The sequence below is a fragment of the Bos indicus genome, chromosome 10, assembly GCF_029378745.1.
Source record: "Bos indicus isolate NIAB-ARS_2022 breed Sahiwal x Tharparkar chromosome 10, NIAB-ARS_B.indTharparkar_mat_pri_1.0, whole genome shotgun sequence".
Taxonomy (NCBI): domain Eukaryota; kingdom Metazoa; phylum Chordata; class Mammalia; order Artiodactyla; family Bovidae; genus Bos; species Bos indicus.
In genome coordinates, this window is record NC_091769.1 from 61,919,519 (window position 1) to 61,933,664 (window position 14,146).

General features: G+C 38.5%; 1 protein-coding gene across 3 annotated transcripts in view; it reads right to left on the minus strand.

The window, feature by feature from the left end:
* Positions 1-259: 259 nt before the first annotated feature.
* The window catches only part of SLC12A1 (solute carrier family 12 member 1), an 87,994-nt gene continuing 74,107 nt past the window's right edge, over positions 260-14,146 (minus strand). For all 3 annotated transcript variants that reach the window (XM_019968881.2, XM_070797600.1, XM_070797599.1), the window contains exons 22-27: positions 13,399-13,530; positions 13,072-13,183; positions 10,840-10,926; positions 4,431-4,566; positions 2,783-2,850; positions 260-1,534 (exon numbers count right to left, since the gene is read on the minus strand). In XM_019968881.2, coding sequence (XP_019824440.1) covers positions 1,399-1,534; positions 2,783-2,850; positions 4,431-4,566; positions 10,840-10,926; positions 13,072-13,183; positions 13,399-13,530 — 671 coding nt within the window. In that variant the 3' untranslated portion in view covers positions 260-1,398. The remainder of the gene's footprint in view (positions 1,535-2,782; positions 2,851-4,430; positions 4,567-10,839; positions 10,927-13,071; positions 13,184-13,398; positions 13,531-14,146) is intronic.

Below are 14,146 nucleotides of genomic sequence, written 5' to 3' on the forward strand. Positions count from 1 at the left end.
TAAGTCCAAAGGTGTCAGATTCAGAATACAGATATCCTGCTTCTTACGCTTTGCCGTTTCCCTTTTCCCTTCCTAGTCATCCTTCTGAGGCGAGTCTGACTTGAAATCCTAATCTTGAACCCCAGCTTTAAACAACCTGCAAATGAGTGAGGCACCTGATTGAAATTTTCAGGCTCACATCTGATAACACCACTGCAGTGTGATTTTAGTGACTGAAAGGAAAAAACAAGACCAGAGCAAACGAATTTGAGTGCTTTTATTTCAGGTTGACTTTTTCCCCCTTCTATTTTTTATCAGTTACAATAAACAGTCACAATATGTCAGGGAAAAATAATCAACGCATCCATCAGAAAAAAATTTTGGTAGTTTTTAATATGATTAAGTATTGTATGAATACTAACAAATTAAAAAAAATCAATACTTATATATTCCAAATTTGCAAATTTTTCTACATCAAATTTTAATTATCTTTTAACTCTCTACAATCATTATATAAAGTAACTAAAAATATGATTCAGGATATATTTCTTTATAACAGTTTGAAAATGTGTGATATTGGGTTTCCAATTAGACATCTATGAAGACTTCATCTATGCTAACCACTTAATTAGAAGAAAATATTCAAAATAATAAAATGTCTAAATATTTAGTAGGGAAAGCAATTAAAATTTATATATTAAGAACAGAATATATTGCATATTTAATCAGAATATATTTTGCTTCCTCTTTCAGCTAATATATTTTTCAGTCAGCCCCAAATTGAAGCTGTATGTTGTCAGCAATTGCTCAGATCACTCTCAGTATATAATCTGTTATATTAAATAACCTTACTTAGGTAAGTGTTTTAAACATTGTGGAGACTCAGGTTACCTCTTAAAGTTTTTAGTTATTGATTTTCAAATCTTCTTTGTGAGTGTAAGCTTCTCAGAAGGCCAAGTATAATCATGTTTCCTGCCCAGTTGGTCTTTTCCTTTGATAACCACCCATGGTTACTATACCAGCCTGTCAATAAGCATTTAATGAGAAACTGCTGTGGGGCTGAGGCCACTACCAGGCCCTAGAAGCAAATAAAAGATTAGGTGTGCCTGGAAAAGCTTACAATAAGTTGAGTTTTCACGGGCGTAATAAGGCAGCATATGTTTGCTTAATTTTCATGTTTTTAAATTGACAAGATGTTTTTCTAGGGGTAGCATTGGCTTTGACACCCCCTTAAACTGATTAAAAAAATAGTTCCCATTAAGTAATAATTTAAAAATGGCAAAATTTACTTGGAAGCCTATAGGATAGTCTTCTAGGTTTGAATATCCACAGATCACATTTACAACATAAAGTACTGGAACTTGTTTCCTAATTATTCATACTGTGTTCTAATCCTTTATCTTTAAGGATAAAGATCTTTTAAGAGTAAAATGTCAGGACATTTTTGTGATTTCCTCTAACTAGTAAGACAGGAGGGAGGTTCTTCGTGAGGATTTCCAACCAAGCCATGTACAACCAATCTGATATAGATCCTTTTCTTGCCACTGGAAGGCTCCTGACAGCATGCAAGAAAAATAAAGAACAAACATGACAATTAGTACCAACATAACATCATTAGCTATCTGAGCTATATAATAACAAGTAGCCTAAACCTTATATATGCCTCCTCCACAAAATGAAAGCACTGAAATTATTTTGAATATAGATGTTAAACTGAGATGTTTCTCAGATAATACAAATATTTACAAACCAGAAAAATAGGCCTGGACATTGTAATAGAATAGAAAGTGTGAAAAAAAGTAAAAGTGTTAGTGGCTCAGTCATGTCTGACTCTTTGCCACCCTGTGGACTGAGGCCTGCCAGGCTCCTCTGTCCATGGAATTCTTCAGGCAAGAACACTGGAGTGGGCTGCCATTCCCTTCTCCAGGGGATAGTCCCGACCCAGGGATCAAACCTGGGTCTCCTGCATTGCAGGCAGATTCTTTACCATCTGAGCCACTAGGGAAGCCCATTAGAATAGAGGCAAAGCATAAATAGATTTTCACTCTTTAAATAAAAAATGTGATCAACCAATACCTCTCCCCGTTTTTCTAGGGGTGGGGGAAGGATTTTTGCTAATATTTTAGAGCTCTTATTATATTTGGGAGAAATAGCTATTTGGGCTCTATCACCCAACTCAGGAGACCAGTCTATCTCTTAGATGAATGGTCTTCCAGTGTAGACCTTGCTTGAAGACATACCCTTGTACCTAGGAGTTAGATCATGAGATATAAATGTGAAATTGCTGGTTTTCTTGTTTAGCAATGAATCTTTAGATAAGCATTCTTATTTCCAGCAGGTATGCCCCTAATATTTGTGGGGTGGAGGACAAAGAGTGGAAATGGAAAAGCCCACTCTTTTTTCTCCTGCCCTGGCCTCTTCCCACATGGTAAGGAGCCTTGAGAACATGCCATGGACTCCACATCTCAGGAGCAGCTATCCAGGGAAGGGGCCTGTGAACCTTGACCAACTTGGGGCTTAATTGGCAGGGAATTCCAGGGTCAGATTCCTAGACAGAGGTCTAGACAGGGAATAAGGGTTCTAGGTGTCGTGTGTCCTGGCCCTTTGGGTGGAGCATGTCTGGAGTAAAGTCCATATGGAGCCCTCTAAAGCCCGTGGGCCCCATTGTCTTAGGGTGGTATTTATTTTCCCACATGTTCCAAATTTAACTTTTCCACCCGAATAGTTTTGGGCTTTTATATTGATTAACCCATGTACCTGAGATTTCTCTGTAACAGTCTTAAATGTCTGCAATGATACTTACAGGACTATGAGATTAGCAGCTCTTGAGTGCTCCTGTAAGAGTTCGTTCAGTCGAACTTGGCGGTAACTCTGTGGACAACATTCAGATTTTGTTGAGGGTGGTTTCTCAGAATTATGAATGAGAATTTATCTTTTTTCCTCTAATTAGAGACAAGTAGGAAAGCCTCATTTAAAAAAAAAAAAAAAAAAAAAAAACCTTTTCATTCAGGTTTGGAAACTTAGTGTTTTAGAAACTTGTGGAAAATATTAGAAATATAAAGAATAAGACCACTGTGTTATGTTGTAAGTTGCTAAGTCATGTCCAACTCTTTGTGACCCCATGGACTGCAGCATGCCAGGCTCCGCTGTTCATGGGATTTCCCAGGCAAGAATTCTGGAGTGGGTTGCCATTTCCTTCTCCAAGGGATCTTCCTGACCCAGGGATTGAACCTATGTCTCCTGCTTTGGCAGGTGCATTCTTTGCCACTGAGCCACCTGGGAAGCCCCATTGAGGTATAGTGGCTTATTAAATTCTGGAAAGAAAAAACAAGCAAGCAACATGGATAACAGTAAAAAGATGAGAATGGCCAGTGCTGGGAACAGGTTTGCTGTGGAAGAAACCTAACCTAATCTTGATACTAATTTGGTATGCTAAACACACAGATTATACCCTAGTCTAATCTTTCTTTAAACTCTTTGATTTTTACCAGCACAGGAGACTGGTTTCAATGAAAGAGTCACCAAAAGACTCATTTGGAAAAATAACTACATTAACTATTTTGTAGTGATGAGAGTAATATTTATTATCACATTTCACCGGTTCAGAAGCCAAAGCTTAGATAAGTGATTTGTTCAATTATATGAAAAGCTTTTGTTAGAGCTGGGCACTTTGTCACACAGAGTTTATGATTCTTAGCTCAGTATTTTTTCTACTAAATTTGAAAGGTTTTTAATATCTCCTGCTCTAATCTGTTCCAACTTCAGCTCCTAATATGGCTTATTTAAATTTTGTAATTTAGAGCTTCTTGAGGTCCTTTTCTTTGAATGTCTAATCCAATTCAGATGTTAATTCTTCTGCCTTATTCTTATGTCCTTGCCCTCTTCATCATCCTCACTGTTGCAACTTCATTCAGTTCAAGCCAGATGCAGGTAACTCCCGTCTTATTGTGTTCTCTAGAAAAGCTCACCATTTCACATCCATCCTACAAGACGTTCCAGATCCAACTTGCATATTCAGTGTTCCAGTTACAGATTTTCTCAGATCCCTATGTAAGTTTTTATAGCTATATCAGGTTAAAATTCTTTTTATTGTGTCAAACTGTGAGCAATCTATATTTACTTTGCATATGTATTGACTGAAATTATTTTAGTCTGATGGGTCTGTCTCCTTTTCTATAAAATTAAATTGGAAAGAAGACTTTGCAATATGTATCAACAGCCTGTTTTCAACTTAAAACACTTGATTTTATACTAAAAAATGAAAGCAGTTTTCTAAATCCTCACATTCACTAATATGATTCAAAAAGGACTTGAAATATGCAGAAACCCTAGATCTCGAATAAGTGAAATTCTATAATAGATACATTACTTCTTGATCTTTAAATCAACCACTGTTTTCTTTTTCAGCTAGTTAGATAGCAAAGTAAAGATTAAGAAAGAAAAGTCCTTACCTTTTCCTTGACTGCCTCCAGTTCTGCATCTGTAATTTTCCACGGAGTTTCTCTCTTTAATTTCTCAGCAGTTGTTAAATCTTTGCAGCTTTCATGGAGACGATATGGTTCAATCATTTCTTCAAAGACTTTCCAGCTGAAATTGGAATTATAAAAGAGGCCTCACAGTGGGAAACTAACTCATTATTTCACAGATACTCCAGGTGTGACTGGGTACGCTGGCTGCAGAATCAGAGCTGAATGTCATGCAAATCTTCTAAGAATTATCTTTGCAGGAGACTGTGAGTAAAACCATGGCTATCATAGTGCTTCCCTACCCAAGGAAAGACCTTAAGGGGTATGAGGCCTTGATAGCCTACTAGGTATTATTAATAAATCCTCAATATAAACACACAAACACATAGATGGTAATTACTCTGCAATTACACGTTCTACATAGTATAGTCAAAGGCACAGTTTTAACATAGACACTTTAGCCCATAAATGAGTTTCCATTTGCTTATTTACAGGTTCTATGGGAGATGTTCATGAATTAATGTAGGAGATGAACCAGCATCCCTGAGAGTTAGATAGGGTTGCCCTCCTCACCTTTAGCCCACATGGCAGCTCCCACCTTATGGCAGGAGGCTGTGGGTAGGTCGGAGAATAGTAAGTGAGTGAGTTTAATGGCTATAGAACAATCTGAATGTTTGCTGTAAATAATGCTGCCTTTGTCCTCCTGCTGTCTGATGTTGCTGCCTGAGATGTTCAAATGGCTATTGTTCAGGTGCACATTAGAGGAAAGAACAAAAATCAATAACATTTTAAAATCTGAGGCCATTTTAGAGCAATTAAGAAAAAATCATTGACTAGAAAATTAGGAGCAGTACCTCAGAACTGTAGAACATTTTAAAAATTGCTGAAAAATCTCATTCTTGTCTATCATAAGAATCTCATAAGATTTATTTTTAAATGATAGCACAAAACAAAACATAATTTATAGGAGTAGTTGTCTTCCCTATGCTACTATAAGATGATCTCAAATATAAATAGTTTTCTTTGGTTTTATATATCGTGGCTTACTTAAAACTTAATAACTTTGGAATGAGTGATAATTAGAATTAATGTGCTTTTAGGTTAAGGAATTAAAGCATGAAGCAATGATTTCAGTTTCCCAGATGGTGCAAGTGGTAAAGAATCTACCTGCCAATGCAGAGATGTAACAGACGTGGGTTTGATTCCCTGGGTTGGGAAGATCCCCTGGTGGAGAGCATGGCAACCCACTCCAATATTCTTGCCTGGAGAATCCCATGGACAGAGGAGCCTGGAGGGCTCCAATCCACAGGGTCACAAAGAGTCAGACATGACTAAAGTGACTTAAGTGAAAGTGAAAGTGAAGTCGCTCAGTCGTGTCCGACTCTTTGCGACCCCATGGACTGTAGCCTACCAGGCTTCTCTGTCCATGGGATTCTCCAGGCAAGAGTAGTGGAGTGGGGTGCCATTTCCTTCTCCAGGGGATCTTCCCAACCCAGGGATCGAACCCAGGTCTCCTGCATTCTGGGCAGACGCTTTAACCTCTGAGCCACCAGGGAAGTAAGGTGACTTAGCACAATGATTTCAGTGGTCTCATCAGTTTTCCTGATTTAGGACTTGCAGATGGAAGTACAGAGATTACTAAGGAGTAGTTTGTTCCCACCAGTGTGCTGCTGTTAACAGATTGAAGAGATACTTAATGCAGTAGATTTCTGATGCTTTGACTTATTCAGAATGGTAGACAACGAGTAGGAAAGAATAAGACTGATATGCCCAATTATTGTTTCAACCATGTTTTTTATCTGCTATTTCTCCCAACAGTGCTGTGCTTTCAGAGACCTTGGTGGTCATCAGTGCAGAGGTGCTGGTCTAGGAGAGAAGAGCCTGGGTTCTTGCTCCAGTTCTTCCATTGTCCTCCTTGACCTGGATAACCTAGCCTATAACAGGGGTAACAATGGCTGCTCAGAGCTGGTGTGATACTGATGCGAGTGTTAGTAGGATGATTTGGATGGCCATGCTCTGAAAAGTATGCAGTGCCCTGTACAAGCAAGACATTCATTTTACTCAACAACCATGGGACTGAGGTTAGCAGTTGACGGTTTCTCTGTTTAAGCTTTACATACAGTTATTTTGATCAGGGATAAGAGTTTTATTTTCCTCTCACTCCAGGTGCTTTTTGGAAAGACCACTTCAAAAATAGTTTCCTAAGAAATGGAAAGTGGAATAAAGATTGTTTGCTTGTCCCCCCAGGCATCCATACTACGTTTCTCCATTGTAGTTTGGATGAGAATGACTCTATCCTCAATATCAGCCAGTCAGCACAATTCTATCCCTTTTGCCAGTCAGATTGGCTAAGTTGGGCACATAAGCCAGGCAAGCTTGATCTAGCATTTCACTGACTGCAATGAGTGGCTCATAGCTTGGTGGTCCAAAGGTCTTTTTAGATTTCTATTTTGAGTCTCTATTAAATCTGCTCATTCTTATTGTTACAGTTGTTATTTAGTTGCTAAGTTGTATTTGACTGTAGCCTGCCAGGCTCCTCTGTCCATAGGATTTCCCAGGCAAGAATACTGGAGTGGGTTGCCATTTCCTTCTCCAGGGGATCTTCTTGACCCAGGGATCAAACCTGAGTCTCTTGCACCTCCTCCATTGGCAGGTGGATTCTTTACCACTGAGAAACTAGGGAAGCCCATGATCATTCTTATTATATCTTAAAATTGATTCTAGAATAGTTTAAGTATTCAGCTCAGTTCAGTTCAGTCCAGTCACTCGGTCGTGTCCGACTCTTTGCGACCCCATGAATTGCAGCATGCCAGGCCTCCCTGTCCATCACCAACTCCTGGAGTTCACTCAGACTCACTTGAGAATGAATTCAATTAAAAAAATTAATTTACAGCTTTCCTGCCTTTCCCATCCTTGTTCCTCATAATAACAAGGTTAAACTGCATAAAAATTTCCCCTAAAATTCATATAAAATTTCTTCTCAAACATTAATGTATTTGTTGTTTTTGTGATCACACTAGCATATTTAAACTAAATTATCTAGTTAATTGCTTCCAGTTTCTCTTTGATTTCTGTTTAATGATTGCTGTCTTTTTGGCCTATGACTTTTAATTTAGTCTATACAATAAAAAAGAATTTAGCCACAAGAGCTTTTCAGTTTCCCCTGCCCAATTGTTTTCTCATTAACTTAACTTTTTCCTCCCTTTCACCCTTACTCTACTGTATTTATAGATAACGTTTCTATGATAGAATGTTTCCATCAAGATTTACTCATGTTTTATGAGTAGTTGAAAGCTCTATTAAAAGCAGCTGAAGGACATTTAACATTAGCCTCCAACATGGAAATCATTGATGGTGAACTATTGCTAACATTGTGTGAAAATGAGTGATCAAGGAAGAACAGCAATCAGGAGATGGTTGTTAATGGTAGACCAGGGCTGTCTAGCCATAAGGCCCCTGTGAAAGCTGAAGTTGAGCCAGTGTTGTAAGGTTTGGGCCCTGGGCCTGGGGTTGCATCAGGCCACTGAAGAGTTCTGTTTCTCTTATTAAACCACTCCGAGGATTTGCCTTTTAAAAATTATCACAAAGATTCCAGGTGTGGTCAAGTGTGAAAGTGTTAGTCACTCAGTCATGTCCGATTCTTTGCAACGCCATCAACTGTACTTGCCAGGCTCCTCTGGCCATGGAGTTCTCCAGGCAAGAATACTGGAGTGGGTATCCATTCCTTTCTCCAGGGGATCTTACCTACCCAGGGGTGGAACCTGCGTCTCCTAAATTGCAGATGGATTCTTTACCATCTGAGTCACCAGGGAAGTGGCCATTTGTGAGATTTACTGAATGACCAGTCTCTGTTCTAAAACTTATCTTCAAATACTGGAAAAGGCATCGCCAGCATCAGACATGTGGCTGTTTTATGAAGTAACATGGCATCAGTTATAGCTGAAACTGAAAAGAGAAGGATGGTACTTCTAGCACACCTCTTCTTGGTCACCTTCTGTCTTCACATCAGGATACATTAACTACAGTTATTCTGCTAAGAATGTTCTTTTTCCTTGCATCTTCCTCAACACCTTGATATATCACAGAGAAAATCTCCAGAACTGTGAAAATGAATTAATTTTTTTTTTCCTGAGAAAGGGAAATAGATCTCTTCATTGTAGGATGCAGAGCATATGTAATCAACACCGTCAGAATGGTGTCTAAAGTCAAATTTAGAGACCAGGACAAAAGTACAAATGCCTTGGTCCTTTGTTTCTTATGACCGTGCATAGAGTTTTCTCCTTGAGAAGAGGAAACCATGGAACAAAGGTCAGGGGTACGAAGATGAAGCGCATCTAGGCTGTGATGGACACTCAAAGAAGGAAGAGGCATGGTTAGAGATGCAGCAACATCCTCCGTGATAGAACAGAAAGGATGGGTATACAGGTGACCATGGCTGCTGGGCAGAGACTAGTACAAAACAGAGGGAAGGATACAGGGACTTGGGTAGAAAAAATCATATTGATGGGTAAAGAGGCAAAGGATATAGAAACAAATTAATCAGCAAGCGCAGACAGTCCTTAGCTGCTGCTAAGACAAATACCAGCAAGAAGAATTCAGTTACAAGAAGCAGGTGACTGACTGATCTGTGGCCAGCATTGAGCCAGGGCTTATAGAGAATCCCAGTTCAGTAGGGGACACTGTGACTACACTCTCGTTGTCGTTCAGTTGCTAAGTCACGTCTGATTCTTTGTGACCCCCATGGACTGCAGCACGTCAGGCTTCCCTGTCCTTCATTATCTCCAGAGTTTGCTCAAACTCATGTTGGTGATGCTGTCTAAGCATCTCATCTTCTGTTGCCCGCTTCTCCTCCTCAACTATGCTCTAGACAACAGTAAACGGTCCTGTATTGGCAGAGAGCTGGCAGGCTGTGGTCTGGTGCTAAGTGGCACATACTGGGGAATCATTGTACCTGCTGTGTTATAGAAGAGAATGTGTTTCCTCCAATTAGAGCTATCAGATGAGCCTGTTTGATCACATCCCTGCAAGTGCCAAGGGGCAATGACTTAGGAGTTAAAATTCTTCAAATGAAATGTGCAAGGCTACCAGAGGTTACTGCATGACAACTTAGTTCATATAAAAATCTTAATTCCATTTACCAAGGAGAATGATAAATCTGTTCTTAATTTTTCTTAACTTTATAACTGTAGAAATATAGGAATGAAAGGCATTAGTGGTATTTATGATATAAGGAAATATTACATCATAATAATCCAGGTCAGCCCTGTCAATCCTAGCTTTCTTATTTCAGTTAAGACATTTTGTAAAGCTGTTTTAACTGACGCATAGCCTTAGAGGAATCATGAATACCCTCAAATGACATGAGGTTCAAGGTTGCCATTTTGTCAATAAGAATGCATCTTAAATCTGGATAATTTTCAGTTAGTTACTAAGTTCATCTGGGATAACAGTGAATCAGAAGAAGGATAGAGCAAGAAGGTTTGAGGAATGTGGAGTTGCAACTCATCAAGAACTACAGGAGGAAGGAGAAATGGTGATCAACAGGAATGAGAAGAGGTCTGAGTCTAGCAAGGACCTATGCCATACTGAGACCTTTGTATCTCCTGTTTCCACCCTTGGGGAACCATGCCACACCAAATCAAATGTACTAAACTGCATACAGATGCAACACTAAACATGATTTTGAACTGTAAACAATTGAAAATATTTTATAATTGTGAAGTCATTGCTCTAAATATTTTAATTTATGATCTGTTGTAATTTCCAGACAATCTTCTTATACCTCTGGGAACTCCTGTGAAGATCTAACCTACAAATTGTTTTCAAATACCATGGACTTCACAAATTTAAAAATTAATGAGGTTAAAGTGATGCTGTTTTGAAGGCATTTAAACAATTATTTCAATTTTTTTTTTCATTTTAAAATTTTGGAACCAATACCTTTCCTTGCCAGGCTTCAGATAGTTTTAGAAATCCCCTTTGGAAAAAAAAAAAGAAATCCCCTTTGGGGGCTCTCATAGGCTTCCCATTCAGAATGCCCCACCAGTAACTTTAAATAATGTAAACTTACCCTGACTGCTCAGGTCAGAATTTTCTGAGCCTATGCTTCCTGCTACTGTTACCACCATAGAAAGCATAACGCGAAAGGCAATTCTAAAATGCTAACTAAACGATGTTTCCGCAGTTGTTCTTCTCAAGCTCATCTTCACCTTAAAAACTTTTCCTTCCGTTAGAACCTGATAGCTCTGTGTCATGATTATTTAAAATCCCCTTTTATGTCATCCTATCAGGAAGTCACAGCAGTAAACCCGTAACATTTTAACCTTCTAATAATCAACACAAAAGAGGGGAGAGTTTACCATGGATAAACTGCATCTGGTTAAATATTCCATACCTTTCTTTGTTTGGCTTAACGTTGATGTCACCAATGACATGGATGTCTGCAAATTTTATCCTAAATTTGCTCAGAAGGGAAGCCATTCTGAAAATACAAGACAGAAATGCCTCATCATTGAATATTTAACTATTTTCAATCAAAGAGTTTCGTGTTTAAGACATCAAAAGCAATCATGTCTTATTTCAGCTTAGCTTTTGGACAAAGGCTTTGGTTAGTATTTGATTTCCACTGTAGCACTTGATGAATATGGATAAATGTGGACCAGATTATTCTACCAAAGGCAAAGAGAAATTTCTGTAGGTGCAGTCACTGGAAACAGCAAACCCAGCTCTGCATTCATGTTTCAGGGAAAAGGTTGTGGCACTGTCCACTCTTCCTTATCATTTGGGAAAAAGAGAACAAGTCTCAATACTTATTGATGATTGCTGATAATGTTTATAGAGTTACTGACAATCTACTGACAAACCAATAATTATTATATATTATATCATTGTAGATTAAAAGTTTTTCCCGCTAGCAACTGAACATTTTGATATAATTTCAAAGTTACAAAACATTATAAGAATAGTGTAAAGAAAGCTCAGATTCACCAGTTGTTTATGTTTTGCCCCATTTGATTTGTCATTCTCTTTTTCTCTGTCTACATCTCTCTATATTGTTTTTGCTTGCTGGCTTTCTACGTCCTACTTATCTGCCATTTTAAAGTAAGTTACACGTATCAGTCCCCTTTACCTCTAAGTACTTCAGTGAATATTTCCTAAGAGCAAGGACATTCATTCTCTTTTATAAACAGAGTACAGTTTCTGAAATCAAGAAATTTAACATGGATGCCCTGCTACTATCTTATCCACCAACCTTTTTCAAATTTCATCACTTGTCTCAATAAGGTACAGAGGCTTTAAGAAAATATAAATTATTGTAGACCTCATGTTAGTTTCCATTTTTCTATAATTTTCTTTAAGAGGAATTAGATATATATAATAACTTTCTAAGAAGGGGGAGACAATGTGAAAAAATGACTAAGAGCTGAAGAATTGATTCTCCTAAACTGTGGTATTGAAGAAGACTCTTGAGAGTCCCTTGGACTGCAAGGAGATCCAACCAGTCCATTAAAGGAGATCAGTCCTGGGTGTTCTTTGGAAGGACTGATGCTAAAGCTGAAACCCCAATACTTTGGGCACCTGATGTGAAGAGCTGACTCATTGGAAAAGACCCTGATGCCGGGACAGATTAAAGGCAGGAGGAGAAGGGGACGGCAGAGGATGAGATGGTTGGATGGCATCACTCACTTGATGGGCATGAGTTTGAGCAAGCTTTGGGAGTTGGTGTTGGACAGGGAAGCCTGGCACACGGTAGCCCATGGGGTCGCAGAGTCGGACATGACTGAGCAACTGAACTGAACTGAACTGAAGAGCCAGTCATTATTTTGTGATTTCTGGAAGTAGCCATTCCAGGAAGGGCTAGGACTTAGGCATGCCATGAGGGACTATGGGCTGCCAAAAGTCATTCTCTGGATTTCCTCCAGAGATCTTTGGATGCACCACACTCTTGGCATGCTTGTTGCTCTCACAACTAGAGATCAACTCTCCATGACTAAATAAATAAGAAAGGAACAGACTTAGCACCATGGGACTTGGCTTATTTATTTATTTTAATCAGAAGAGTTACCAACAGTCACCCATTTAAACACTTTCAAACTACAAGTGAGAAACTTGGGGAGGACCCAGACAGGTACAGTAACTGTCGCAAAGCCCTGCGTCTTGTCAGTGGCAGAGCTGGGGTTTGGACAGGGTGCCATCTCTGTTCTCTTCTAAGTGTGCGAGGCTAGAGGGACTGCCTCGAATTAACAGGTTTGACTCTCCCAGAAGAAACTGGACAGAATTTGGACACAGATGCCTTCAGGCTCTTCCTTTCTTGGATGCATTTACTAGTCAGAAGAAAATAAACATTATACAAGATAATGATGCTCTCACTGAAGACTTGAGAAGGGCTTCCATGCCAAATGCTTGTTGACAGCATTTGTGGAAGGGGATAAAAGGACTTGAAGACAATGATTAGAAAAATTACGCAGATAATTTATTGACAGAAGCCAAGCAAGCCTAAGGCCTAGCGTGGTGACTTTTTGTCTTTAAATTTATTGTGCCTCAAAGACACTTAAAGTTTTTTAAAATTAAAGCATTCAAGCAACAAACATCAAAAACGCTTCAACACAAGTGATAAATTACTTACGCAATTTTTTCTTCTTCAATGCGATTGATCTTCCCTCCAACATAGATTCTTAATTTACAGTCTTTCCATTTTTTTCTGAGAGTCAAGATATAGGGGATAAGGAGTATTAACCCTGAAAAAAAGAGTAAATTATGACAGAAAGGATGAGCATATCCAATTATATCTGTATTCATTCCCACACTCATAGCTCCTAAATAATTTAAATCTTTAGAGAACACGGAAATGTTATTCTTTAACTGATACCGTTTTCATATACCTTCCCATGCAGTTTGTTAAATTTATCAACAAGAAATTCTGCTCTCTAGTGTATATTCTGGAATTTTTTACCTCCATCATCAAACAACCACCAAACATCAATTGTGCCTTTTCCCTGCTTCTTTTTAAATTGGGTGCTGGCCTCCACCAGTTTCTGGTTGAACTCCCCAACGTGCATTGACTGGATTGTGTTAATGCTGCTATCTGTAACGAAAGAGAAAGTAGTACATCCATTTGTCTTTTGAGGAAAGAAACAAAATAACTTGCCAATAAATCTATTCAGGAAAATAGAAGAAGGATCATGACTTTGTGTTTTTTATACTTATGGGAAAATAGTGAGCCCTATTCTCCACAAAAGAAAAGATAAAGGTCAAATCCCACAGTAATTTAGATCACCTTCCATAGTTCAGAGAAATTTGATATTGATCTTACGATTACAGTTTTTATTATAGAGTAGTGAATTTTTTCAGATCCTTAGTAATCTGTCTCAGTGCAGAATTATTATTTAGACATGTAGCAATGCTAAATTATCTGATACAAAACCCCAAATATCCTCATTTTCCTAAATTTCATATATAACTCAGGTTACAATATCAGATGTACTTAAAAGTATTAATAGAACATGTAGTTATTGGTTTTCTAGAGATAACCAAAGAATCAGAAGTATTCCTTCGCTAGACAATATGTTCATTTGAGCACAATTTTGGTACGAATTCCAGAAATGTCTGGATTATAAAGGTTGCTAGGGACCTTGAGCATCTCAACTCTCCATGACCCTTTGGTCCTAACATGGACCTGGCTTACTCTTCTGCTTTCTTTT